Source organism: Notolepis coatsorum, assembly GCF_963971535.1.
Source record: "Notolepis coatsorum genome assembly, chromosome: 2".
Taxonomy (NCBI): Eukaryota; Metazoa; Chordata; class Actinopteri; order Aulopiformes; family Paralepididae; genus Notolepis; species Notolepis coatsorum.
This window is the reverse complement of record NC_140166.1, coordinates 206,415,479-206,442,544: the sequence shown is the minus strand read 5'-3', so window position 1 is coordinate 206,442,544 and position 27,066 is coordinate 206,415,479. Positions and strand designations below refer to the sequence as shown.

The 27,066-nt window shown below is 45.2% G+C and overlaps 2 protein-coding genes across 3 annotated transcripts in view; one reads left to right on the top strand and one right to left on the bottom strand.

Annotated features, from left to right (window-relative positions):
- tbxa2r (thromboxane A2 receptor) overlaps positions 1-21,248 on the top strand; it is a 35,541-nt gene extending 14,293 nt beyond the window's left edge. Inside the window, exons 2-4 of one of the 2 annotated variants that reach the window (XM_084338030.1) lie at positions 4,773-5,672; positions 14,460-14,590; positions 18,054-18,353. In XM_084338030.1, coding sequence (XP_084194156.1) covers positions 4,872-5,672; positions 14,460-14,590; positions 18,054-18,231 — 1,110 coding nt within the window. In that variant the 5' untranslated portion in view covers positions 4,773-4,871 and the 3' untranslated portion in view covers positions 18,232-18,353. Of the gene's footprint in view, positions 1-4,772; positions 5,673-14,459; positions 14,591-18,053 lie in introns of both variants that reach the window. The other variant, XM_084338029.1, reaches the window with a different exon arrangement.
- A 2,961-nt stretch (positions 21,249-24,209) lies between these two features.
- Positions 24,210-27,066, bottom strand: part of gipc3 (GIPC PDZ domain containing family, member 3) — a gene marked incomplete at its 5' end in the record, with an annotated part of 45,565 nt that continues 42,708 nt past the window's right edge. Inside the window, one exon of the mRNA XM_084308480.1 lies at positions 24,210-24,735. Coding sequence (XP_084164606.1) covers positions 24,584-24,735 — 152 coding nt within the window. The 3' untranslated portion in view covers positions 24,210-24,583. The remainder of the gene's footprint in view (positions 24,736-27,066) is intronic.

Sequence of the window (27,066 nt, the reverse complement as noted above, 5' to 3'; positions counted from 1 at the left end):
GATAAAAAACTTTAGCTAGCACAGCTAACGTTAGTTATGAATCCCAACCGTCGTCTTAGGTTTTTTGATGAATGAACTTACGAACATTAGCGTTAGGTAGTTACACCAACGGTGGCTAGCTAGTTTTATGGTAGGATTAGTTTTTATTCTGTGGATAAGGTAAGCTAATTGTTATAACTGTGTGTTCAGCTTTATTCAATTTTTTTTAAAGAATGTTAGCTAACAATAGCTAGCTAGCTAAAGCTAATGTTCGCTAACATACTTTACAATTTTTTTTAATAAAGCTGAACACAGTTATAACAATTAGCTTACCTTATCCACAGAATAAAAACGAATCCTACCATAAAACTAGCTAGCCACCGTTGGTGTAACTACCTTTAAAATGACAAATACCACCCACATCTGTAACATTCAGTCATTTGTGTGATTTAGATTTACAGATATTGATAGCGGTATCTAATTTGACAGTAAACATATGCAACCCCATTTTATTTGCTGTTTTGGATAATGCTAATTAGTCACCTACAGTTTTTTTTGTTTGTATATATTTTTATTTCTTTTCATACACAAAACAAGACGAACACAATACAGTAACAATAACAAGACCTCACAATACCACAATAATAATAATAACAACAATGACATTAGCAATAACAAATATAATAAACACAGAACATAACATAAAAAATCTACTTATACTATTACAGACACCACAATAGTGTGAGATACGTCCTATGGATATAATTATAATGTATTTGCTGGTGATTAGGGTTGCGGGAGGCTAATGTAACATTAGTCCAAAAACTCCAAATATCATCCCAGTCAAACTCAGGGTCTAATTCCGGGATGTCTCCTCTGTATCCAATTAGTCACCTACCGTTATCACTAGGCGTAGTGTAGCGAAAACAACCAAATGTACGTCCTTTGGGGGACGGGAAAAATAAAATAAGAATCTGTTTGTTATTTCCTGTCCTGACGGTGGAGCTGACTTGAGAGCGGAGCCTCTACCGGAAGCCATTCCACAGTGGAGCCCTGAGGGAGGGTGTGGAGCTCAGTCTCGTTAGCTACAGCTGGGCATGGAAGATGCAACGGTCCCGTGCTCTTTGTTCTCTATCTCGTCCCTTTTCCTTGCTATCTTTAAATCACCCCCCTATCTCTTAGCACCATGCGACCTTGCAACTTTTAGTTCAGTTGATTTTGCTGCACTTTTTGTTGTCTGAGGTCCCGTGAACGTCATAAAAGTTCCTGTTTATTCATTTGGTGTATTTTTCAATGACACAAATTTACACAAATGACAAATTAAGTTCTCGATACCCATCTTGATCTGGTCAGTTTCCTTCCCATGCAGGGTATACAGTGATGTGGGGAAAAAATAAATCTCAATAATTAAGATTTTAGTTTTTTTTTTCTGTAACGATTCATGTACAGTAGGCTATGCGTATGGAAAGTCACGGGTTTTCCACCAAAAAACGACTGAATGTCTTAGCACTCTGAGACTTGGTTTCCAGATATAGAGTGCATTATAAATCGAATGTATTATTATTATTATTATTATTATTATTATTAGCAGCATCACCTTTGCCCTCATTGCGAATGTAAGGGTCTATGAAGCCCCGCCCCCCTCCTCCCTCACGTCCTCATGTCTTCCTCCCTCACATCTTCCTCCCTCATGTCTTCCTCCCTCACATCTTCCTCCCTCATGTCTTCCTCCCTCATGTCTTCCTCCCTCATGTCTTCCTCCCTCACGTCTTCCCCCCTCATGTCTTCCTCCCTCATGTCTTCCTCCCTCATGTCTTCCTCCCTCATGTCTTCCTCCCTCACATCTTCCTCCCTCACATCTTCCTCCCTCATGTCTTCCTCCCTCATGTCTTCCTCCCTCATGTCTTCCTCCCTCATGTCTTCCTCCCTCATGTCTTCCTCCCTCACGTCTTCCTCCCTCATATCTTCCTCCCTCATGTCTTCCTCCCTCATGTCTTCCTCCCTCACGTCTTCCTCCCTCACGTCTTCCTCCCTCATGTCTTCCTCCCTCACGTCTTCCTCCCTCACGTCTTCCTCCCTCATGTCTTCCTCCCTCACGTCTTCCTCCCTCACGTCTTCCTCCCTCATGTCTTCCTCCCTCATGTCTTCCTCCCTCACGTCTTCCTCCCTCATGTCTTCCTCCCTCACGTGTTCCCTTGTCTTCTCCCCTCACGTCTTCCTCCCTCACGTCTTCCTCCCTCATGTCTTCCTCCATCACGTCTTCCTCCCTCACGTCTTCCTCCCTCACGTCTTCCTCCCTCATGTCTTCCTCCCTCACGTCTTCCTCCCTCATGTCTTCTTCCCTCACATCTTCCCTCACGTCTTCCTCCCTCACGTCTTCCTCCCTCATGTCTTCCTCCCTCACATCTTCCCTCACGTCTTCCTCCCTCATGTCTTCCTCCCTCATGTCTTCCTCCCTCACGTCTTCCTCCCTCATGTCTTCCTCCCTCACATCTTCCCCCCTCACATCTTCCCTCACGTCTTCCTTCTTAATGTCTTCCTCCCTCACATCTTCCTCCCTCACGTCTTCCTCCCTCACGTCTTCTCCCCTCACAACTTCCCGCACGTCGTCCTTCTTAATGTCTTCCTCCCTCACGTCTTCCTCCCTCATGTCTTCCTCCCTCACATCTTCCCCCCTCACATCTTCCCTCACGTCTTCCTTCTTAATGTCTTCCTCCCTCACATCTTCTCCCCTCACGTCTTCTTCCATCACGTCTTCCCCCCTCATGTCTTCCTCCCTCATGTCTTCCCCCCTCACGTCTTCTTCCATCATGTCTTCCCCCCTCACGTCTTCTTCCATCACGTCTTCTTCCATCACGTCTTCTTCCATCACGTCTTCCCCCTCACCTCTTCCTCCCTCACGTCTTCCCCCCTCACGTCTTCTTCCATCACGTCTTCCCCCTCACCTCTTCCTCCCTCACGTCTTCCCCCCTCACGTCTTCTTCCATCACGTCTTCCCCCTCACCTCTTCCTCCATCACGTCTTCCCCCCTCACGTCTTCTTCCATCACGTCTTCCCCCTCGCCTCTTCCTCCATCACGTCTTCCCCCTCACGTCTTCTTCCATCACGTCTTCCCCCTCACGTCTTCTTCCATCACGTCTTCCCCCTCACGTCTTCTTCCATCACGTCTTCCCCCTCACGTCTTCTTCCATCACGTCTTCCCCCTCACCTCTTCCTCCCTCATGTCTTCCCCCCTCATGTCTTCCTCCCTCATGTCTTCCCCCCTCATGTCTTCCCCCTCACGTCTTCTTCCATCACGTATTCCCCCTCACCTCTTCCTCCCTCACGTCTTCTCCCCTCACGTCTTCCCCCCTCATATCTTCCTCCATAATGTCTTCCCCCCTCATGTCTTCCTCCCTCATGTCTTCCCCCCTCACGTCTTCTTCCATCACGTCTTCCCCCTCACCTCTTCCTCCCTCATGTCTTCCCCCCTCACGTCTTCCCTCACGTCTTCCCCCCTAACGTCTTCCCCCCTAACGTCTTCCCCCCTAACGTCTTCCCATCTCACGTCTTCCCCCCTCACGTCTTCCCTCACGTCTTCCTCCCTAATGTCTTCCCCCCTCATGTCTTCCCTCACATCTTCCTTCCTCACGTCTTCCTCTCTAACGTCTTCCCCCCTCACGTCTTCCCCCTACATCTTCCTCCAAGCTGATTAACTTACTCTTTTTCCACCTAAACGGTTTGCCAAAGATTGGTTTCTCTCTCTCCCTCTTTATCTCTGTAATTGTGTTCGGTAACTTACTGTTGAAAATGTCATAAGAAATTGGATTGGACTGTTAATTGAATTAGTTGGATTGAGATGCAAAATACTTTGAAAATGGACAAATTGACTCCCCTCACTACTTTTAAGGACTCTATCGCAGAGTTGTTTACACACACATGCAACTGTCACCCAGCCATTTAACTGTAATTTGACTGTTCTGCTTCATGTATTACATACTTTGTAATTTTATTTGGTTGTTTGTTTGATGTGTGTTTTAATAATTGTCTTTGCCTTTCCTTTCTCCGGCTCCTGGTGCGTCTCTTTTCTATTTTATTTGATTTATATTTCTTTGTCCCCTTTCCCTGTTGTTACCCTTCGAGAGGTCCCTTTGTCCTCTTGCTAGGCCGTCATTGTAAATCAGAATTTGTTCATAATTGACCTGCCCGGTTAGATAAAGGTTAAATGAATGAAAAAAGGTAAATAATCGACTGTTAGTTTGACAATAAATACAACTCATAAAATAAAACCTGGTGACTTTTTCAATCACCATGGTTATTTCTTTCCATGATTGAGAGTCATCAAAGTGCAGTTTACACCGCCATCCAGTTACGTATGAATGAATGAATGAACGAATGAATGAATGAACGAATGAATGAATGAATGAATGAATGAATGAATGAATGAATGAATGAATGAATGGATGAATGAATGAATGAATGAATGAATGAATGAATGAATGAATGAACGAATGACTGAATGAATGCAAACTTTATTTAACAGATTGCAGAATGGGTACAATACAGTACGGCTCAATACACACAATTGTTAAGGGGATGCAGACCAGAGAAAGACGTTTGTCTTGTTTACATCAGGGTCCCCCATTTTCAATTCATATAGACATTTATGACATACACAACATACATGACATTTATGGCATAGGGACATATAGGTGTTTAGTACTGATACATTTGTGACATAAACGGTATTCAAATATACAGTACTGTTACCCCTAAACAAAGGATCTGATCACACCATGTGTCCCCTTTCCCAGGGTGAAGAACAAGGTCAAAGGAACAACCTCCTCAGAATGGTGTAATCATCTCGTCTCTCTGTTGGAAGCGTACAGCCTCCAACCAACCGGTCAGCCACCATGAACACGTCCTGCCCCAAGCTCGCCAACGAGACTGTCCCGCGCTGTTACTCCATCAACTGTCCCCCGTTCAACTACAACCACACCATCACCTCGGCCTACTTCTCCTCCGTCTTCAGCGCGCTGGGCCTGAGCTCCAACCTCATCGCCTTCGTGGTCCTGCTCAAGACCTTCCGGCGCACCCACAGCCGCTCACGCTCCTCCTTCCTCATCTTCCTGTGCGGCCTGGTGGTGACCGACTTCCTGGGCCTCCTGGTCACCGGCTCCATCGTGGTCACCTTCCACGTCACCCACTTCAACTGGCGCCGGCTCGACCCGCACTGCCACTTCTGCAACTTCATGGGCATGTCCATGGTCTTCTACGGCCTGTGCCCGCTGCTGCTGGGCGCCGGCATGGCCGTGGAGCGCTTCGTGGGCATCAACCGGCCGTTCGCCCGCTCCACCAACATGTCCAAGAGCCGCGCGTGCTCCGTGGTGCTGTGGGTGTGGGTGTCCGCGGGCTGCGTGGCCCTGCTGCCCGTGCTGGGCGTGGGCAGCTACCACATGCAGATGCCCGGCTCCTGGTGCTTCTTCAACATCGGCTCCCTGGGGAGCGACCTGGCGTTCTCCCTGATCTTCTCGCTGGTGGGGCTGCTGTGCATCGCCGTGTCCTTCCTGCTGAACACCGTGAGCGTGGTGACGCTGATCAAGGTGTGCTGCGGACAGGACGGCAGGCAGCGGCGCCGCGACTACGAGGTGGAGATGATGGTGCAGCTCATCCTGATCATGGTGATCGCCTCCATCTGCTGGTGCCCGCTACTGGTGAGTTGGTCGCCCGTCACCTCATCGTCAAAGAGTTGCATTTGTGTGAACATACAGGTTTAGCTCAGTACATTAGAATGTCGTGGAAAAGTCCATTTATTTCACCGCATTGATGCAGTAATTTGTGCAAAAGGAGCCCCAACTAAGTACTGAGTGAACATACTTTTCAGTAGGCTGACATTTCTATATACATGTTTGATTGGTCTTATGTTATGTAATATAAAATTGTTCTGAGATACTGAATGTGGGGTTTTCATGAGCTGTAAGCCATAATTATCTGAATTAAAACAAATAAAGGCTTGCAATATTTCACTTTGTGTGTAATGAATCTATAATCTGGGAGAGTTTTGCTTTTTGAATTTAGTTACTGAAATAAATGAACTTTTCCACAACATTCAAATTTATTGAGCTGCACCTGTATATGAAAATTAATGGGTGAAAAATTAAACCTTGGTATCTCATCATGTATAAACCCCACCCATACCTTAACCCTAACCTTAAAAGAATATGCCAACATTTTGGGAAATTAGCTTACCGTCTTCTCCAGAGAGAGAGACAAGAAGATAGATAGCAGTTTCCTCTCTGTGCGTTCAGTAGAAAGCTATGTTAGCCTAGCCTGCATGTTAGCCTAGCTTAGCACAATTAATGGAAGCGGACAGTGCCGGTTAGCCTAGGAATTGTCCAACTAACACCTTTCCCGAAGGCTAACCGGTCATGTCCACTTCCATTCATTGTGCTAAGCTAGGCTAACGTGCAGCCAGATAGCTTCCTACTGAATGCACACAGAGGAAACTGGTATCTATCTTCTTGTCTCTCTCTGGAGAAGACGATAAGCTAATTTCCCAAAATGTAACATCATTGGACATCATGCCCTACTTTGATTGGACACGGTGCATGACGTGAGATACCAAGTTTATAGTGAATCTCAAAAGTGAATACTGTACTCTTTGCCCATGAGGAAAAACCAACAGTATATGTCACAGCTGTTTCAGAAATGTTATATTGCATGTGAGAAAATGTAATTTCTGATTCTGTGGGAATGTCGAAGAGATCTAACTGACTTTGGTGCAGGAGGTTCTTCACATATACTCTTGAAGTATAAATGAAAAACATTCCGCACATTGGAAACTACGTATCTCCCTACCCTTATTAGTAAAACACAGCTGTAGTATCATTTGCATAATACTCATACATTTCCTGATAATTTCACTCAGAGCGTTCAGTCAGCTGGCCAATTTTACAAAATGTACTTTTCTGCATGCTAAATAATATTCATAGAAAATTATTCCTCATCATTAAAACCCCTTGATGAAATACCAATCGTTAGTGCAAACGCTCAGGCATCTGTTTTGATCAGCGCTTCACAAAGAGCCCTTGAGAGGAGCGATGTCGAGTTGTAGGAGACTAAATGGAATGCAATGAGATGAATGCATTATCCAGGAAGCTCTGTGTTGGCCCTGGTTCAACTTCTCTCTGCGTGTGTGTTTGTGTGTGTTGTGTGTGTCGCCTGGCGATAAGGCCACTGCGAGTAGAGGCCATCTCCGGCTGCAGACACAACAGGGATATCCTCCCTGCCTGGACCCCAACCTCACCCTCCAACCTCCCTCCATCTGTCTGTCTCTGTCCACCACCTCCACCCCCTGTCTCTCATATGTTGAATAGAACAGAACATTGTATCCAATAGTATAAAAGAAAATGTATAATACAGAATGACAAACATTATTATACCAAGGGGGTGGCTGGTGATGTCAAATATTGTCTAGCTAACTTGTGAGTCCAGCTAGGACTCATTATCGTTTATTGTCTTGAAATGGGATCATATTCATAGTATTCGATTGCAGACATCATGGCCGCCAAGGCTGTCTTTGACCGAAGAAAGCATTGGTTGACTGGCAGTCATACATTTTTCAGACCCAAACTAAAAGAAATGTCATATCATATTCACAATAATGTTTCCTAATCACGGGCATGCATGTTGCATCCCTCTGCCTCAAGAGGGCACCATGTCCCCACCATGGACTGGTATTACGGGCTTTTGAAGTAGAATGGGACGAATCGCTGTCTGGATTTGTGCCTCGTACTAAAGGCACAACGGGTAACATTAGCATTTTTATTTTTATTTATCCACTTTTTCTCCTCCTATTTTTCTTGTATTTTCCTCCCATCCCAATTGAGTCGTTATGCCAATTCCCCCCTCCCCTTCCTGGTCGTTGCGCGCATTTTCCCCCTACTTGCCGGTCTAGGGAGCCCTGAAGTCTATCACATGCTTCCTCCGATACATAGGAGACAGCCAGCAGCCTCTTTTCACCTGGCAGTGAGGACTCTCATTGGGTGAGTGTAACGGGTGGGAGTGCACACTACCTCACCCAGATCCCTTCCTCGCTGTGCAGGCGCCCTGACCGACCAGTAGGAGTCGCTGTTTACAACGACCAGATTGCCACCCACCAGCTTCCCTCCCGCTGACACTGCCAATTGTGTCAGTATGACGACCGGCCAAGCCGGAGGCACCGCTGACAGCTGGATTCGATACCAGTGTCTCTGCGGTGGTAGACAGACGCTTAGTCCGCTGCGCTACCCGGCCACCCTAACATTAGCATTTGTTGTAGTAAAACACAACATTCAATGTTGGCACTGCGACACGCCTGGCTCAAGAAATTCAGATCAAACTATCAAACTAGGCATTGCAGATTAATTAAGATCCAGCAATTGCATACTGTAAATTGCCTAACATGTTGTCAGAAGCCTGTTTTAGTGAACCATTTAGGTGGAAAAAGAGAAGTTTTATGAGCGAGCCATCATGTTGTTCGCACAAAATTCAGATACAAATTTGCAATTGCATTTCCTATTTCTCACTGGAATGTTGTCAGAAACATATTTTAGTGAACCATTCAAGCAGACACAAGTCAAGGTCCACCACGTTAACTACACACCCACAAAGGTTGATTCCCAGAAACATCCGGAACACAGTAACATAAGAGAATCCAGGCAGAGGGAGAGGTCTCTGCAGATAAAGACACCACCACACACTTCTAGTGGGTCATAAGTGATGATTGAGAGGGATTATGTTTGTATGAGTCTATACATTGTTTTGTTTTTTAGGAAAATGCTACTCATTGTGCCTTTAACAATATAACATACTAGATATTCCTTTATTGATCCCCCTGGGGGAAATTCAGGCGTCATAGCAGCAGGGGGGAGGGGAGGTACAGGTAATATTAATAGTAGAAGACATAAATAAAAATGTAAGTATTAAAAGAAAAAAATGATAAATATAGGCAATACAATTATAGTAAAGATAAAATAAAGATAATTAATTCATAATTAATTAACTCTGAATATAAGAATATGACCAAGTAAACAGTGTAATCAAATGTGCAGATGAGGGTCTGTATGCCCTACATGTTATATTATACGTTACAATAAATATGGTCAATAACACTTCGAATTTGAATATACTATGCGTAAGTAAAGTATACAGTATACACAGGTACAGTATACACATAAGGTATCCTTAGATGTACCCATTAGATGTATGTTATCTAATTCTGATATCACTATTGGAGTTGGGCTTTCAGAATTAAAGATAAGTTATTTATATAAGTAACATGACTGCATGAACATGAATAACGTTGCTCATGCTAAATGTATTGGCCATTTAACCCTTTCACTACCTCACTACAAAGGGTTAACCTTTCACTACCACACTGCAAAGGGTTAACGCTTTCACTACCACACTACAGAAGGTTAACCCTTGTACTACCACACTACAGAAGGTTAACCCTTCCACTACCACAATACAGAATGTTAACCTTTCACTACCACACTACAGAAGGTTAACCCTTGTACTACCACACTACAGAAGGTTAATGCTTTCACTACCACACTACAGAGGGTTAACCTTTCACTATCACACTAAAAAGGGTTAACACTTTCACTACCACACTACAGAAGGTTAACCTTTCACTACCACACTACAGAAGGTTAATGCGTTCACTACCACAATACAGAATGTTAACCTTTCACTACCACACTACAGAAGGTTAACCATTTCACTACCACACTACAAAGGGTTAACGCTTTCACTACCACACTACAGAAGGTTAACCCTTTCACTACCACACTACAGAAGGTTAACCCTTGTACTACCACACTACAGAAGGTTAATGCTTTCACTACCACACTACAGAGGGTTAACCTTTCACTATCACACTAAAAAGGGTTAACACTTTCACTACCACACTACAGAAGGTTAACCTTTCACTACCACACTACAGAAGGTTAATGCTTTCACTACCACAATACAGAATGTTAACCTTTCACTACCACACTACAGAAGGTTAACCATTTCACTACCACACTACAAAGGGTTAACGCTTTCACTACCACACTACAGAAGGTTAACCCTTTCACTACCACACTACAGACGGTTAACTGTCTGTAGTGTGGCAGTGAAAGCGTTAACCTTATATAGTGTGCTAGTGAAAGGGTTAAGTACGTTTTGTGTCCTTTCCGTCAAGAGAGGACAGTTGTACAGTAACATTGTATATACAGTAGTAGTTCCATAGAGACAGACAGATCTCTAACACAACTGGGCGTCAGTCCCTGTGCCGCAGCACAAGTGTAGAGAGTCCCCGACAACGACGTGAGAAGTACACGAAGTACAACGAACGTAGTGATACAACGATTGTGAGAAGGATGTTGGCTAAACCATAATAAGTCACCGTTTGTTTTCTGACAGCCCAACTCGGTCAATCAAAAGTAGTCGTGGTCTAATGTTACACCATTGGGGGTGTGGTTTGGGGCATGCAGGCAAATCAATGCGTTTGTTAATAGAGCTTACAGTGCACTGCGCGCGGTGATCACTTCTTTATAATGATAAACACAAACAAACAGCGGATGCTCGACCAATACGTTCTTGGTCGGACAAGAGCACATCGACCACAGAGCTGCTGATCAAAGACACAGCAGGAAGTCTCAATCCGCCCCCGCCTCACTCCCATCCCCAACCCTCACTGCACCGGCTCTCTATTATGCTTGAAACACACATCTGTTTTGTACAAACTTCCTTTGGACTGGGAGAATATATCAGACATCTGTTTACAACTGTGACTTGCTGGGTAAAGTACTTGTTGGCGCATGTGACTGGTGCTCTTCACCTTGTAACGGTGTGTGTGTGTGTGTGTGTGTGTGTGTGTGTGTGTGTGTGTGTGTGTGTGTGTGTGTGTGTGTGTGTGTGTGTGTGTGTGTGTGTGTGTGTGTGTGTGTGTGTGTGTGTGTGTGTGTGGTGTGTGTGTGTGTGTGTGTGTGTGTGTGTGCGTGTGTGTGTGTGTGTGTGTGTGTGTGTGTGTGTGTGTGTGTGTGTGTTTTTAACACACTTCACCTGAACACATACATCTTAAAGGCCCCATGAAATCAATATATGTTTGTAATTTCCTGAGTCATCCAGCACATGGAGGCGTATACTAATATTGCCTCCAATGAAATGCTTTCTAGAAGGACATTTACAGCACATTGTAACTGAGCTAGCACTCAGCCGCTTTAATTAACTCAATTTAACAAATGATCAATGTTAGCTTACAAGCTAACGTTACTAATGTTGTGTAATGTTGCTAACCTATGTTGCTTACATTAGCTTGCTAGCTAATGGGTCGACCGTAATGCACATTCAGCACTATTGACTACTATAATGCCAATCAATATCCATGACAAGTCCCTCAATAGCTTCCTGTTTCTACAGGAAACACTATGTGGAATCAAATAGCATTCTACTAGCCGTTTCATGGGGACTTTAAGGCCATATAGCCTATATGAGCAATATTATGTGTATTATGGGCAACAATCTCAACATGGGGTCCAGGGACCCTTAATAGTCCTTGAGAAGGATCCAGGGAGTCCCCGGGAAAATTGGGTATCATCATCATTAGGTGGCTTCTTCGTTCCGAAGGTTGCCTATCACTCTCCAACCCATTCTGTCCCCACTTCTTCTCTCCAACTCCGTGACTCCGCCTCTCACTCCACTCCAATCACAGACATCGTCTACCCAGCCTCTTCTTGGTCTTCCACTTCCTCTCTTTAATTATACAGTATACAGTATACAGTACTTTAATTTCACTATTTCATTCAGAGGTTACACCAATGAGAAAATGTAACAATTCTGAACAGAGGTTTCACCTTCTCAACTATTCAAAGGGAATGCCAGCCATTTTAAGAATTAGCATTATGTTCTTCCTGAGCCCCAGGACAGTTGAGTCAGTATTTGTGAACATGCACCACTTTCTCCTAAAAAGTGGTCCCCATTTGATGATGTCACTGGGATGTAATAGATTGACAGCTGCTCCATAGGCAATGAATGGGGCTCTGACTTTATGAGGCCTTAAAATATTTGTGTAGCTCCTATACCCAAATTAGGTTCATATTCTAGTATTGCTAGAAGGTCTGAACAAGAATTAAAACCTAATTTTGGTTCACACACAGCTCACACAAACATCGTATGGCCTCATGAAGTCAGGGGTTGGTGTTTGGGATTCAGCCCTATAGGCTGATGACAACAGCTGATTGTAATCAAACGGACGTGATTACATGATGGCCAATGAGTCACAATAATAAATACTATGACATTTTATTGAAATATTATAATATTGGGATATCCTGATGCATAGTTCTGTTGTTTACATTAATGACAACAAGCACATATCAATTCAAATTTCTCACAAAAAGAGATACAAAATAGGGAGTATGAGCCATAAAAACAATGTTATTAAAATGTTACCAAATAAATATTGTTACAAATAGTTCAAAACTCTATTTGAAATTATTTGAAACTGGTAAATACCAATCAGGGCTTGACATTAACTTTTTGAGCCACTTGTCCTTTGGATATTTTACTTGTCCGAAAGCTAAACTTACTTGTCCGAAATGTACTTGTGAAAATAAAGGCCTATTAAAAAATAAATAAAACCGACAAGAGATTTGGACAATTATTATGATTTAATAACTTAAACACAGTGTGTGTGCATTTGTGTGTGTGTGGTATATACTGTATGATCAGTCCTCCAGCTCATCTTCACTCCCCATCAGCACCAGCTCATCTTCCTCATCTCCCCTCTCTCTTGACGACCATTAAACCCTGGTCTACGCCTATAGTTGTTATTACGGTATAGTTGTTATTACAGTATAGTTGTTATTGCCTTAAAAAAACACCATTCAAATAAATAATTGTATTTTTATTTGAAATAATTTCTTTTAACAATACAGTAGGTACATTAGATCAACAGGTAACAACAAAACAACCAAAACAATAACATTATTGTAACACCTTTCTTATATTATTGTCAGAGTAATACTGTGTGTGTGTGTGTGTGTGTGTGTGTGTGTGTGTGTGTGTGTGTGTGTGTGTGTGTGTGTGTGTGTGTGTGTGTGTGTGTGTGTGTGTGTGTGTGTGTGTGTGTGTGTGTGTGTGTGTGTGTGTGTGTGTGTGTGTGTGTGTGTGAGAGAGAGATAGAGTGATGAATGAGAGAGAGAGAGCGAGACCGGTGATCTGCCTGATTGGAGCGTCCCTACATCATGTCATATGTATTTCTTCCATATCTTCCAGGATCTCTTGCTTGCCTCTGCGGTTCTGGGTTACTCTCTTTCTCAGCTTCAGTGCTTTGTTATCAACTTCTTCCCTTCAAAGTGAAAATGTGGTGTTTTTCTTTTTTCCCCCGCCTAAGCTCCCCTCTCCACTTCCTGCCTCCATGGTTCATTTCTCCTCAGCGATGTAGATTTCAATCTAGCTGACCTCAAAGCCAGAGAACATCACAGCCCCTGAACACTTATCCACGGACCCCTGGACCCCGCAGCCATTTAAGGTGCTGCGATGAGATCAGATGCCACACGAAGTTCCACGTGGGCCTGTTGAGCTCTGAAGCATCTAAAAGCTTCTCTGTGGTCAGACCACTAAGCAGAGCGGTGGGGGGGGGGGGGGGGGGGGGACACCTCAGAGTAGTGGGACACCTCAGAAACCACACATACTCACACTGACCGAGGATCGAATCTCGCCATGGGTCATCTCCTGTGGTCCAGGCGGCCCTCTCAGATCTTACGATAGCTCGATGAAGACGAACAGCTTGAGGTTGATGGGTTTGTGCACTGACCTCCCCATCAAAAAAAGAATCTGTCTCCCATTATTAAGATTAAGATTAAAGATTAAACTGGACTTTGAAGAAGTCTTTATTTGTGGCACACAACGTAGTCATGCAGCGACACACATGCGATGGACGACACACACAGGAAACACACATGCATTTTTTGTCGGGGGTCGCCGATTACTTTTTGTTTCTGCACTTGACCCATCCCGTCGTCCTTCTCCCCCAAAGGCAGCCGGGAGCAGACATGGGTTGCGGCGTGGGGCCGAGCCTAGGGACCAATGCCAGTGCTCCTGTCCGTCTTCAACAGTGTTAGCAATCTGTTCTGCATGTCTTTCCATTGGGTTTATCTCTTTTTCTGGAGAGGAAACCCTTGCGGGGACAACATGCAAACTCCCCACAGAAAGGCCCGGGAGATATCCCCACCTGGGTACCTGGCAACCCGGCAACCCGGCAACCCGGGAACCTGGTCCACAAGGGGGGCCAGGCTGTGAGGCGACAGTGTTAGACACTGCACCACCGTGCCTGATTTATTTTTATTTAAAAAAAAAATATTATGTCACATGAAGACATTAGAAATAATGATCAATATAAGAGTACAGAATGTGGTGAGATGTTTTAATTTTTTTTTGTCTAACCTCGTGTGTAATGTCCCACACAGATGTATATTCTGAAGAGCGCAGTGACCGGCAAGCCCGAGCACTTAGTGGTTTTATTCTACCTACGAATGGCCACCTGCAGTCAGATATTGGACCCCTGGATTTACATTCTGGTTCAAGAGTCCCGACTAAGGCGAGTAGAGCGGGGGGGGGGGGGGGCTGGGAGCTAATTTCAGAGCGACCATTACTACCCCAACATTGCCCTGACATTACTACCCACCCCTCGTAGCCTTGGGCTGTGATTGGCTACGTTAGCTACACAAAGCCCAATGAGATAGACACATTTTCTCATCACAGGCTCCACAACCCATCGAAGCTTTCAAACTCATCACTTATGAATGAATGCCTCATCCGGATCACGCATGCTGCAGTCACTGTCCCATCCTGATAGTTTTGCTGTGTACATCCCAGGCAGCTAGTAACCCACTCACTCTGTGCTGTTTCAGCTTTTACCGTGTTGTTTTCGCATGTGCCTGCTCTCTAGGGCTGTCCCCGACTAAGGATTTGGATAATCGACTTTGATTGGCCGAAATTTGCCGATAGTTGACTTGTAGTCGACTACCCCCCTGAATGCAAAACAAATAAAATATATACCTTTTTTTTTTTATTATAAAAAAAAAATTGCATTCGACTAAGATCCTCAGCAGTCGACTACGGCTCCTTTCGATCGATTAGCCGACTATTCTACTAATCGGGGTCAGCCCTACTGCTCTCATTCACTTGGCCTAGCTTCTTCAAATCATGCTTGTATCATCTCACAAAAAACATCTGCCTGCATGCAACAGTTTTTTCTATACTGTATACATGGCAATTGTTTATGTGCAGTGCGCAAATATTGATGTGAGTATTTTACTGTATTGCCTGTATAAAAAAACACCCCGAAATATTTTTGACATTCACTGCATTTGGAAAAAGGCTAATTTGTCATTCCTGAAGGAGCTTATTAGCATGTGTAGCACAAACAGGAGAGTGATGTGCCAATGCTAATAGGGCTTAAAATAAGGCTTGAGGCTCGCCTCACATCACATGTAGCCAGTTAGACAAGGCAGAGGGGAAAGTGTGCTGTTTGGGCCACTTATCACGAGAAGACCCCCACAAAATTACCCTTTTCCATGTACTCCATGGGTAGACCATAACACAGACATCTGTTCATATGCCGTGTGTGTGTGTGTGTGTGTGTGTGTGTGTGTGTGTGTGTGTGTGTGTGTGTGTGTGTGTGTGTGTGTGTGTGTGTGTGTGTGTGTGTGTGTGTGTGTGTGTGTGTGTGTGTGTGTGTGTGTGTGTGTGTGTGTGTGTGTGTGTGTGTGTGTGTGTGTGTGTGTGTCTGTGTCTGTGTGGGGGGGGGGGGTGCATGTGTCAATTAAGTATGTGTGTTGAATTCAGATTATTGAATACGTTTGCGATACTCATCATACGGTTTTCTTTCTCAATCATCTCCCTTCCATGCTTTCCCTTCCTCTCCCTCCGTCCCCCCTCTCTGTCCTCCTCTCTCTCCCACCACGCCTCTCCTCTCTCTCCTCTGCCCCCCTCTCTGTCCTCCTCTCTGTCCTCCTCTCTCTCCCACCACGCCTCTCCTCTCTCTCCTCTGCCCCCCTCTCTGTCCTCCTCTCTGTCCTCCTCTCTCTCCCACCACGCCTCTCCTCTCTCTCCTCTGCCCCCCTCTCTGTCCTCCTCTCTGTCCTCCTCTCTCTCCCACCACGCCTCTCCTCTCTCTCCTCTGCCCCCCTCTCTGTCCTCCTCTCTGTCCTCCTCTCTCTCCCACCACGCCTCTCCTCTCTCTCCTCTGCCCCCCTCTCTGTCCTCCTCTCTGTCCTCCTCTCTCTCCCACCACGCCTCTCCTCTCTCTCCTCTGCCCCCCTCTCTGTCCTCCTCTCTGTCCTCCTCTCTCTCCCACCACGCCTCTCCTCTCTCTCCTCTGCCCCCCCTCTGTCCTCCTCTCTGTCCCACCACGCCTCTCCTCCGCCCCCCTCTCTGTCCTCCTCTCTCTCCACCACGCCTCTCCTCCGCCCCCCTCTCTGTCCTCCTCTCTGTCCCACCACGCCTCTCCTCCGCCCCCCTCTCTGTCCTCCTCTCTCTCCCACCACGCCTCTCCTCTGCCCCCCTCTCTGTCCTCCTCTCTCTCCCACCACGCCTCTCCTCCCCCCCCCTCTCTGTCCTCCTCTCTGTCCCACCACGCCTCTCCTCTGCCCCCCTCTCTGTCCTCCTCTCTGTCCCACCACGCCTCTCCTCTGCCCCCCTCTCTGTCCTCCTCTCTGTCCCACCACGCCTCTCCTCTGCCCCCCTCTCTGTCCTCCTCTCTCTCCCACCACGCCTCTCCTCTGCCCCCCTCTCTGTCCTCCCTCTCTCCCACCACGCCTCTCCTCTGTCCTCCTCTCTGTCCTCCTCTCTCTCCCACCACACCTCTCCTCCGCCCCCCTCTCTGTCCTCCTCTCTGTCCTCCTCTCTGTCCTCCTCTCTGTCCCACCACACCTCTCCTCCCCCCCCCTCTCTGTCCTCCTCTCTGTCCCACCACACCTCTCCTCCGCCCCCCTCTCTGTCCTCCTCTCTCTCCCACCACACCTCTCCTCCGCCCCCCTCTCTGTCCTCCTCTCTGTCCTCCTCTCTGTCCCACCACACCTCTCCTCCGCCCCCCTCTCTGTCCTCCTCTCTCTCCCACCACACCTCTCCTCCGCCCCCCTCTCTGTCCTCCTCTCTGTCCTCCTCTCTGTCCTCCTCTCTGTCCCACCACGCCTCTCCTCTGCCCCCCTCTCTGTCCTCCTCTCTGTCCCACCACACCTCTCCTCCGCCCCCCTCTCTGTCCTCCTCTCTGTCCTCCTCTCTGTCCTCCTCTCTGTCCCACCACGCATCTCCTCCGCCCCCCTCTCTGTCCTCCGTCCCCCCTCTCTGTCCTCCTCTCTGTCCCCCTCTCTGCCCCCCTCTCTGTCCTCCTCTCTGTCCCACCACACCTCTCCTCCGCCCCCCTCTCTGCCCCCCTCTCTGTCCTCCTCTCTCTCCCACCACGCATCTCCTCCGCCCCCCCCTCTCTGTCCTCCGTCCCCCCTCTCTGTCCTCCTCTCTGTCCCACCACACCTCTCCTCTGTCCCCCTCTCTGTCCTCCTCTCTCTCCCACCACGCATCTCTCCGTCCCCCCTCTCTGTCCTCCGTCCCCCCTCTGTCCACCGCCCCCCCTCTCTCTCCTCCGTCCCCCCTCTCTGTCCTCCGTCCCCCCTCTGTCCACCGCCCCCCCTCTCTCTCCTCCGCCCCCCCTCTCTCTCCTCCGCCCCCCCCCCCCCCCTCTGTCCTCCGTCCCCCCCTCTCTGTCCTCCTCTCTGTCCCACCACGCCTCTCCTCTGCCCCCCCCTCTCTATCCCCCTCTCTGTCCCCCTCTCTGTCCTCCTCTCTCTCCCACCACACATCTCCTCCGCCCCCCTCTCTGTCCTCCTCTCTGCCCCCCTCTCTGTCCTCCTCTCTGTCCCACCACACATCTCCTCCGCCCCCCTCTCTGTCCTCCTCTCTGCCCCCCTCTCTGTCCTCCTCTCTGTCCCACCCACACATCTCCTCCGCCCCCCCTCTCTCTCCTCCGTCCCCCCTCTCTGTCCTCTCTTCCCGCCCACCAGGTGTTTATTGCACAGACTGTGTTGTCTGGGGACCGTCTCCGGATCCTGCGCCTGCTCTTGTGGCTCCGCTTCGCCACCTGGAACCAGATCCTGGACCCCTGGGTGTACATCCTGTTCCGCCGTGCCGTTCTCAAGCGCATTTACCCCCGCTTCGACTGGTCCCGGGGCTCCATCATGAGCCTCTACAACGGCACCATCCGCAGGCTCACCCACGCCTCGCTGGCGGAGAGCCAGGGTCAGGGCGCCGCGGGGGGAGGACCTCTGAAGAGCGACGAAGCGGCCCTGCCTGCCTCGAAGCAGCAACAACAACAACAACAACCTCCGCTACCACCTCCCTCTACCTGAACAGTGAGATCGGTTGTTGTGTTTTTCTAGTGAGACCCGCTTTTAGAGTTTGATTGGTCACAAGGAAAGAGCGTATCTCTCTTTTGTGTTTTCCCGTCGTGACCAGGGAAAGAGGTGATACTAGATGTGGGCATCATACCCACGATGTCCTTCTATTGGACGGGATATCTGCCAGTTAAGCGAATCATCATTACCACTGGACCACACACTCAAGTTGGATTTAAAACTCCTTTATACAGTACTTGGCACCTCGTGCCATTTTAGTTGCAAACACACTCTCTGTCACAGACAACGGATTGCATTGTTTGTTCTGTGTTTTTTTTCCGAACAGTCCTGCCAGCCGCACAGCGCGCCCATACATTGTTAGCTGAGCTCGTTATGTGCGGAGAGACATCAGGCGATGGAAGCGGCGCTCGACAGCAGACATCTGGAGCGCATCACAGACCTGCACTCTGTGTCCAGGGCGTCTGGAGCGCATCACAGACCTGCACTCTGTGTCCAGGCGTCGCTACACTCGTCTGCGCGGATCTCTCCAGCGTTGGCCAGAGCTCTCTCAGCACAGCTCGGTAATTCACCACCCTAACCGCCCCTGTCGTTTCCAAGGAAAACAAGACCGTATGTCTGCGTGCGTGCGTGCGCACACTTTTGATTTGCAGCTGTTCAAATGTCACAGTAGTGAAGAATGACTTTGAGGGCGGGGGAAAACACTGTTGTAATGGTTTAATGGCTCAAAGGTCTTTAGTGAGACAGTGTCTTGAACTTAACCAAGTTGTTTGCACTTTACTTTTTTTTAATGACATGTGGATGTGACCCTTTGGCTCCCTCCCTGCCTAGCTGTTATACGTTAGAAGGCTGTCTGACGGAGAAGATGGGATTCAAAACGGAAGATAGCGTGGATCAGGATGGGACCGTTACTCTGAAGGCACCCACAGATACGGGTGTTAAACTCTTTCAGTATAGGCGGTGCAGGCAGCAGGCAAGTCTTTCAGTGTTAAATGCAAGATAAGGACCAAGAAGTGTATATTATTAGAATTTTGAATTATACTGTATATCCTTTATTTAGCCAGGAAGGTTCCTTTGAGATACAAGATCTCTTCTTCCAGGGAGTCCTGGTCGAGATGGCAGCATAAACAATTTCACATAAAAAAAAAGGCTATTCCACTATTAACTCATTGAGCGCCACGCTCTTTTCCCATCTTTACTCAATGGCGCCAGCGTTATTGACCATTTTAGCGATTTTTGCAGACCCATCGTGTGTTCTGTATTATAGCTATGGAGACAATAGTATGGCTCATTTGACAGGCATTGTTCATAGTCCATCACTGACTAACCAGTTCATTTCTACATACTGTAGTTTGTGCACTATTACACACTAAACATCGCCCCTTTCCAAAATAATCCAGTCAGATGTGCCAGGGAGACCTAGTGAGCTCCGGCTGAGTGTTTAGAACAGGCATCAAAGGAAAAAGATCAAAACTCGGAACGTTTTTTTTTAATCCTCTCTTTTTCCGATTTGTCTCTGTTTTCTCCCCGTCCCAATTTAGTCGTTGTGCCAATTCCCCCCCTCCCCTACCTGGTTGTTGTCCGCATGTTCTCCCACTGGTCGGTACAAGGGAACCGTGAAGTCATCCGCACGCTTCCTCCGACACGTGCGGTGACAGCCAGTGACTCTTTTTTCACCTGGCAGCGAGGACTCTCATTGGTGAAGTGTAACGTGTGGGAGGTCACGCTGCCTTCATCAATTCCTGCCTCCGCTGAGCAGGCGCCCAGACCTGACCTGTAGGCGTCGCTGTCCACAACGCTAGTTCCCCACCCATGACTTGCCCTCCCCCTAACCCAGCCAAATGAGTTAGTATAGCCATCAGGCCAAGCCTCAAGCAATGCTGACTCCGGGAGTCGAGACCGCAGCCTCTTGCATTGGTGACGAGCGCAATCTCCGCTACGCCACCTGACCGCCCAAACTCGGAAAGGTTATATATAAAAGCTACACGTGGGAAAGAGTAGAAGGACAGAGACATACAGGCCATGCCAGCGATATCCATAACACAGACCACCTCGATTCAATGTTATGTAAAACAGCGACTTATTTCCTTCAGGGCGTTTTGTAAAAGACCTTTAAATGTATTCAAAGGAAGGAGTGCTTCTAAGGTAATGGTGTTTTGCAGCTCATTCCAGACCCAAAGTGCATAAGAGGAGAAAGCAGTCTTACCGAGCTCTGTGCGCGCACCCTCCTGGGGACATTTAAAATAATTGGATTAGTAGATCTAGCGCTATAGTTGCTGGTATAATAAGATAAAAGGCTGGAGATACGAGTCTGTAGTTTGCCTAACAATGTGTATTTTTCTTCTCCTCTATAAGGAGGGCCGTGCTAAAGATTCATATAAAGTGCAATGGTGAGTGTGTGAGCCTGCATTTGTTACAAAACATAATGCAGCGTGATACAATGTATGCATCCCGTTTCATGTAAATCCATAATCTAATACAGATAGAAATTTGCTTTGCACTATTTTCTTTCTGGCTTCAAATGTAAAAAGATAAATAATCAATATGCACATTAGAAGCCAACATTTTTTCATCAAGCCACATGTCTACAATATGTATTTGTAAGAGGTCACTATTTCTACACATGTACCTTCTAAAGTCGGATCAGCTGCTTTAGAGCGAGAACAAGTGCAGGTCATATGGTATTTTTTATTTTAACAGTGAAATCTGCAGTGATTGAAAAGCATCCTGCGAGAGCTCTATGTCTTGATTCAAAGAGGGTACCACCGTATAAATGATTGTATCATCAGCGTACAAATGTATCTTAGCTGCATTTATTCCATGATCTAGGTCAGTGGTTCCCAAACTGAAGTGAACTACAGGGGGGGGGGGGGGGGGGGGGGGGGGGAGAGATGAGATGGAGGGAGAAAAAAGGGACGTTCCCTCATATAGTTCTATGGTTGTTCCCTCATATAGTTATCATATAGGGGGCTGACAAAGTATTTACAAGATATTAAAATACTTTGGAGATGGAGATGTGTATATTTATTAATGCTGCATGGAAGTTCATATCTTTTTCCAGCTTTTCCAAGTGTTTTACTGTTGTTTAAACTCTTTATTGAACTGTTATATTAAATATTATGTAGAATCCAATATTATGCCGTGGATATAAATTTTTAATGTGTTGACAAATGTGATTTTCCATGGTAATAAATATGGCAAAATGCAGAAAATCTGAAATATGTTGAAATAAGCTTTATGTTTTGTGAGGTGTAGGCCGACAAGGACTCAACTATGACTCCAACCATTTTATTATCAGTTGATACATGTGAAATATGCCTTGCATTTTCAGGTCTCCATAAAGTGGTGCTGTAATACTGTATACATAAAGCATCAAAGACCCACAAACATAGCTGAGAACAGTGATGCTATACGTCACTGACAAATAAACACCCAACAGACCTTTTAAAACCAAGTCTATACATACATTATTCAAAACGGGTATGTCACCTTTATTTTTGCACAACACCTATGTACATTCTAATTGAAATAAACCAAACTATAAGATTATATAAAAGTCTCATGATGACATATCTTTTCTTGATGGAAAAAAACAACAAATGTATCAACCAGTGAGAATGTGATACGGAAGAAATTAGCATGAAGACCTTCATTTGTTTCAGGCAACAACCAAAATTAAGGAAAATGTAATGAAAGGGTGCACAGTTACTTGGGAATTAGCCTACATGTCCAATTATGACAAACAGATTTAATTTTATATTAACCATGTTTTGTAGGCATGTTTTGTAAGTGTTCTGTGACATTACATTTTTCTGATATGTATAATCAGCTTCCTGGCTGAGGATGACAACGGTAAGGCTGAATGCGGTGCTTCCCTTTGACAAAAATAACAACGTGGGGCGATGCTGTGTATTCTAAGATGAGCTATTGACCACACCCACTAGCAACATGACCACACACACTAGCAACATGACCACACCCACTAGCAACATGACCACACCCACTAGCAACATGACCACACCCACTAGCAACAGCACCAGGTAAGAGGCTTGTTCTCCAAGGAGTGAGAAGAAGAACAGATCAGTCTTGTGTCTTTTACTCTAGTACTTTGATATTCTGTCGAATCCCTAACTCAGAGTATCGAGAATATTTTATTCCATTTTCAGTTATGTGGTTATTTCCAAAGTAACTATTCAATAGTATGCCTCATTCCCAGTAGCCATGCATTTAAATTAGTACTAGCATGCTGGAAAGTACTTCTTAGACAGATAAAAAACTATTTTTGCTCTAATGCCATTAGCTCAAGGCGTGAAGAAATGTCAAATCACGTGGATAGAATCCAGATAGTACTGCAGCGGTGTGCTGGAACATTCCTTTAGTGGCAGGGCCTCATGGTGTTCCACTCCCGCTTATCAATGTCACTTACTGAGAGAGAGAGAAACATTATCTTATCTAACTTCCTAGTTCCCTAAGGGCTGGCTGATCTCTACCTATCTGTTGCTGTTGACAGCGTGTTCGTAGAAGGGTTGTTTTAGTGTGGGGAAAGCAAGCCCTCCAGAATATCACCAAGACGATTGTTAAGTGTTTAACGAGAAATGTTTGGCTTGGAGGCAGATTTTCTGAAAAAGTGTGTTCTTCATAAAAGTGTAAAATTGTGACAAACGTGAGTAAAAAAGAAAAGCAGATTCGCTATCGTCTGCGTGAAATGTACTAACCGTTTTTTTAAAGGAAGTATATTTCCCCAAGGGGATCAATAAAGGAATGTCTTATCTTATCTTAAATAGATGAATGGGAGAACTCGTAAAACAAAATGAAACGAAAACTTACAAAATCCTGTGGATGTTTACAACCAGTATAGTTTTTCCAGATAAAGTAGTATTCTACAATTCCTGGGAACCTAAATAATAGAGTATTTGAGGAAAATGTATATATATATATATATATATATATATATATATATATATATATATATATATATATATATATATATATATATAAAGCTTAGACGTGCCCATTTGCTCTGGTTAGAGAAGTATTTTCTTAAACCTTGTGGCCTCTGCCGATAATTAACCCTTTATGGTAGACTGTTGCCATGAGGCAATAAAACACATTTAATTAATTTTATTATTATTATTATTATTATTATTATTATTATACCAGACATGTCTCTGTGTGTCTTGGCTTTTGCCTGGGGGCGGAGCAGTCCTTTCCGGAAGCAAAGCCACATGTGACATAAAGTCCCAGCAAAAGACGAGATAAATATCACTTTTATTACATTGTTTAAAATTGAAATAACTCGGTAGAAAAAAATTATGTGAATGTGCCTGAATATGTGAAGAAGCGTATTTGATTGTTTAAATATGTTTTTTGTTTTTATTTATATACTAAAACTGTGTTTATTTTCGTCCATTGCCTCAGGGCAACATTGTGCAGACATTATTAGCATGGGGGGGGGGGGTTGAAAACTTGCACACTATTGCCCTGAGGTGACAACCAATATCTGGTTAGGGGGTTGAAAACCTTGGTGTTTTAGTACCTCGTAGCACACTGTTATTAGGGGGTGTAAACTTTTATGATTGATATATTATTATATTCTCTCAAAACATTTTGTGAAATATGTTTTCCTCTCTCAAATAAAAAGTCATGCCATAGACGGTTAAGATTAGCAAACATTTGAATGGATTTTTATAAAAGATTTGCATAGGGACCAGATTTTTGATAGTCATTTCACTACTTCCTGGTGTCAACAAACATACACACACAAACACATAACTGCTTTACAGATGTAGTAGAGGAGGGTGCCAGAGACTTACGAGGATATTGACGGCCGAAGAGCAAAACCTCATATCTGAAAAATTCACTTTTTTGAGAAAACAAAAAAGAATGTTGTTTTCTTGCATAATGCAATTTTTTTAAGGATACCCAATACACTGTTTCGGGACTATATTACTATATTATGTGTTAACACAATAAAGTTGGTGAGGTTTTTCCCCACTTTTCTTTCATGCAGATAGGAGGTTATGCTCTTCGGCCATCGATATAGAAAACACCTCAGAGGGAGGCAAGTCTGAGCTTTATATTCAAATATCGGGAAATGTACTACATATGCAGGGTCCAAAAGAAGACTGGTTTAGTAGGAGGCTAGTATGCTAATGGGGAAGGGATCTGGTGAATATCCAACTCTACACTCTGCCATTCTTCACATCTCCGATGGCACCCCACACGTCAAACAGGAACACATCCGGGAAAGCGAAGTCTCCCAGAACGGAGTCCAGCGCCTCAGCGAAGTCATCTGGGTTCCTCTTGTCCTTGCCTGCCTCCACTATGGTGGTTGCTGCAAGGAGGAATTCAGACGTTAGTGTAACGGTTCAGCCTATGTATAGCTACGAGGTCATTTGCGACAATGACCGAGTATAGCTATACATTATCCCGCTTATTACATGGCTAACTTACTAACAATATACTTAATTCATTTTACACCATCGACAAGACGAGATCAAATGCAGACGCAGTTGTTCTGTGGCTCCTCTGTCATCGCCGGCAGCCGGCAGGTGTGTGTGGACTTGATTGCACTGATGTAGTGCAGCTGTGCATAATGGTAATGCTTAGCGTTCGTGACTGCGATCAAAATGCTTGATTGTGATTGGTCAATAGCGCTCTGTTGCCCCTAACAGCGGTCATTATTGCACGTTGCCCATGACAGCGGTGAATTATCGAGAAATAATTTACCGCTGTCAGGGGCAACCGAGCGCTATTGACCAATCACAATCAAGCATTTTGGCGAATGTTAAAACGCCATGTAATAAGAGGGGTTAATGACTGAGCTGCAGAGAATAGATCCCTCTCACAATGTAAATCCTAATCCCTCATCCAAATGTAAACAAAAGGGTAATCCCACTAAAATTAAGAATAACTGACTATACCCAAAAGGTGTTGTGAATATTCCCTGAATGTATGGTTAAAATCTTGGATTAGGGCTCTTGTTTGTAAATTTATTTTTATTTAAAAAAAAAATGTTTACCTTTATTTAACCATGCAGGTCAATTAAGAACGATAGGGTCCTTAAAAGTAGTGAGGGGAGTTCATTTGTCCATTTTCAAAGTATTTTGCACCTCGTTCCAACTGGGAACACAGGGAATGTCTAGCGAGATATGGTGATCAGCGCTGGTGTTATAGGGAGTAGATGAGAATTTTAACAAGTGTATCAAATAAGAAGGGGTCAGACCAAGGAAGGTTTTGTAAATGAGTGTGAGCCAATGAATCTCACATCGAGAGTGTCAAGGAAATTCTTGCTTGTACAGTAAGTGTTGTTTTTACCCATCTCCCATAATACATAGCTGTGAAATGTACAGTTTGTCTGGCTGAAGCTGTTTGAATAATGGTTCGTTTATCAGTAAATGTATGTACTTTTTTTCACTTAACCCTTTCACTACCACACTACCAAATGTTAACCCTTTCACTGCGACAATACAGAAGGTTAACCCTTTCACTGCCACACGGCAAAGGGTTAACCCTTTCACTACCACACTACAGAAGGTTACCCTTTCACACCGATACAGAAGGGTTACACCTTATGTAGTGTGATAGTGAAAGGGTTAACATCACTGAAACGTGTTGCCATAACCCCCAGCAACTACTGTATATAGACGATTTCAAAGTGACAGACAATAACATTCTAAAAGGACCCAAGTTTACTTCCTGTTGCGATGTTATTGCTAATGCAGTCATTGACAGGAAATACATTTGGGTCCAAACTGTTCCCTAGCAGCTGTCTATAAAAGAGAAATCAATTTCTACCCTTTCACTACCACACTACAGAAGGCTAACCCTTTCACTACCACACTACAGAAGGTTAACCCTTTCACTACCACACTACAGAAGGCTAACCCTTTCACTACCACACTACAGAAGGCTAACCCTTTCACTACCACACTACAGAAGGCTAACCCTTTCACTACCACACTACAGACGGTTAACCGTATGTAGTGTGGTAGTGAAAGGGTTGACCTTCTGTTAGTGTGGTTGCCCTTTGTCGTGTGGCAGTGAAAGGGTTAATTTCAAAACTGACTTTCTTTGGGGGGGGGGGGGGGGGGGGGGGGGCTTCTCATGAGAACCGAGCCACCAGTAGCCCGGCCCAGCGAGCAGAGTGATGCATAGTCATGATGTGTTGTGAGGTCCTGGGAGCTACAGCTAACTCAGACCACTGGTATTCCACTTTACATTATGAGATGATTGAGTGTTCCTCTCAAACTGATGACTCTGCAACAGGCCTTGTAGGGAAGAACCTCTTTCTGGGCTGAAATATATATATATATACAGATATCTGTTTCAAGTTTCTTTAATAGTTGTCATACAGAAGTACAGAATACTTTTGTACAAAATGCTTCTTACTGTTGCGCTCCAGAGACTGTGCATGACAAGATAAGTATGAAATAAAACATAGTAAAATTAGAAGAAAAAAAATAGGTCACAGTGTTCAGTTTAGACATATGTACAATGTTCGTAGACGTAGTTACCATACAATATACAATACTGTGCAGTGTACTAATATACAATACTATATAGTGCAAGGCATAAATGGACAAGGTGCAGTTTAGGTACAATTCACAGTAGGTGTACGAGTTGTAGTGCAAATCCTTTATCAATAAATATAAAGTGTAAGTGT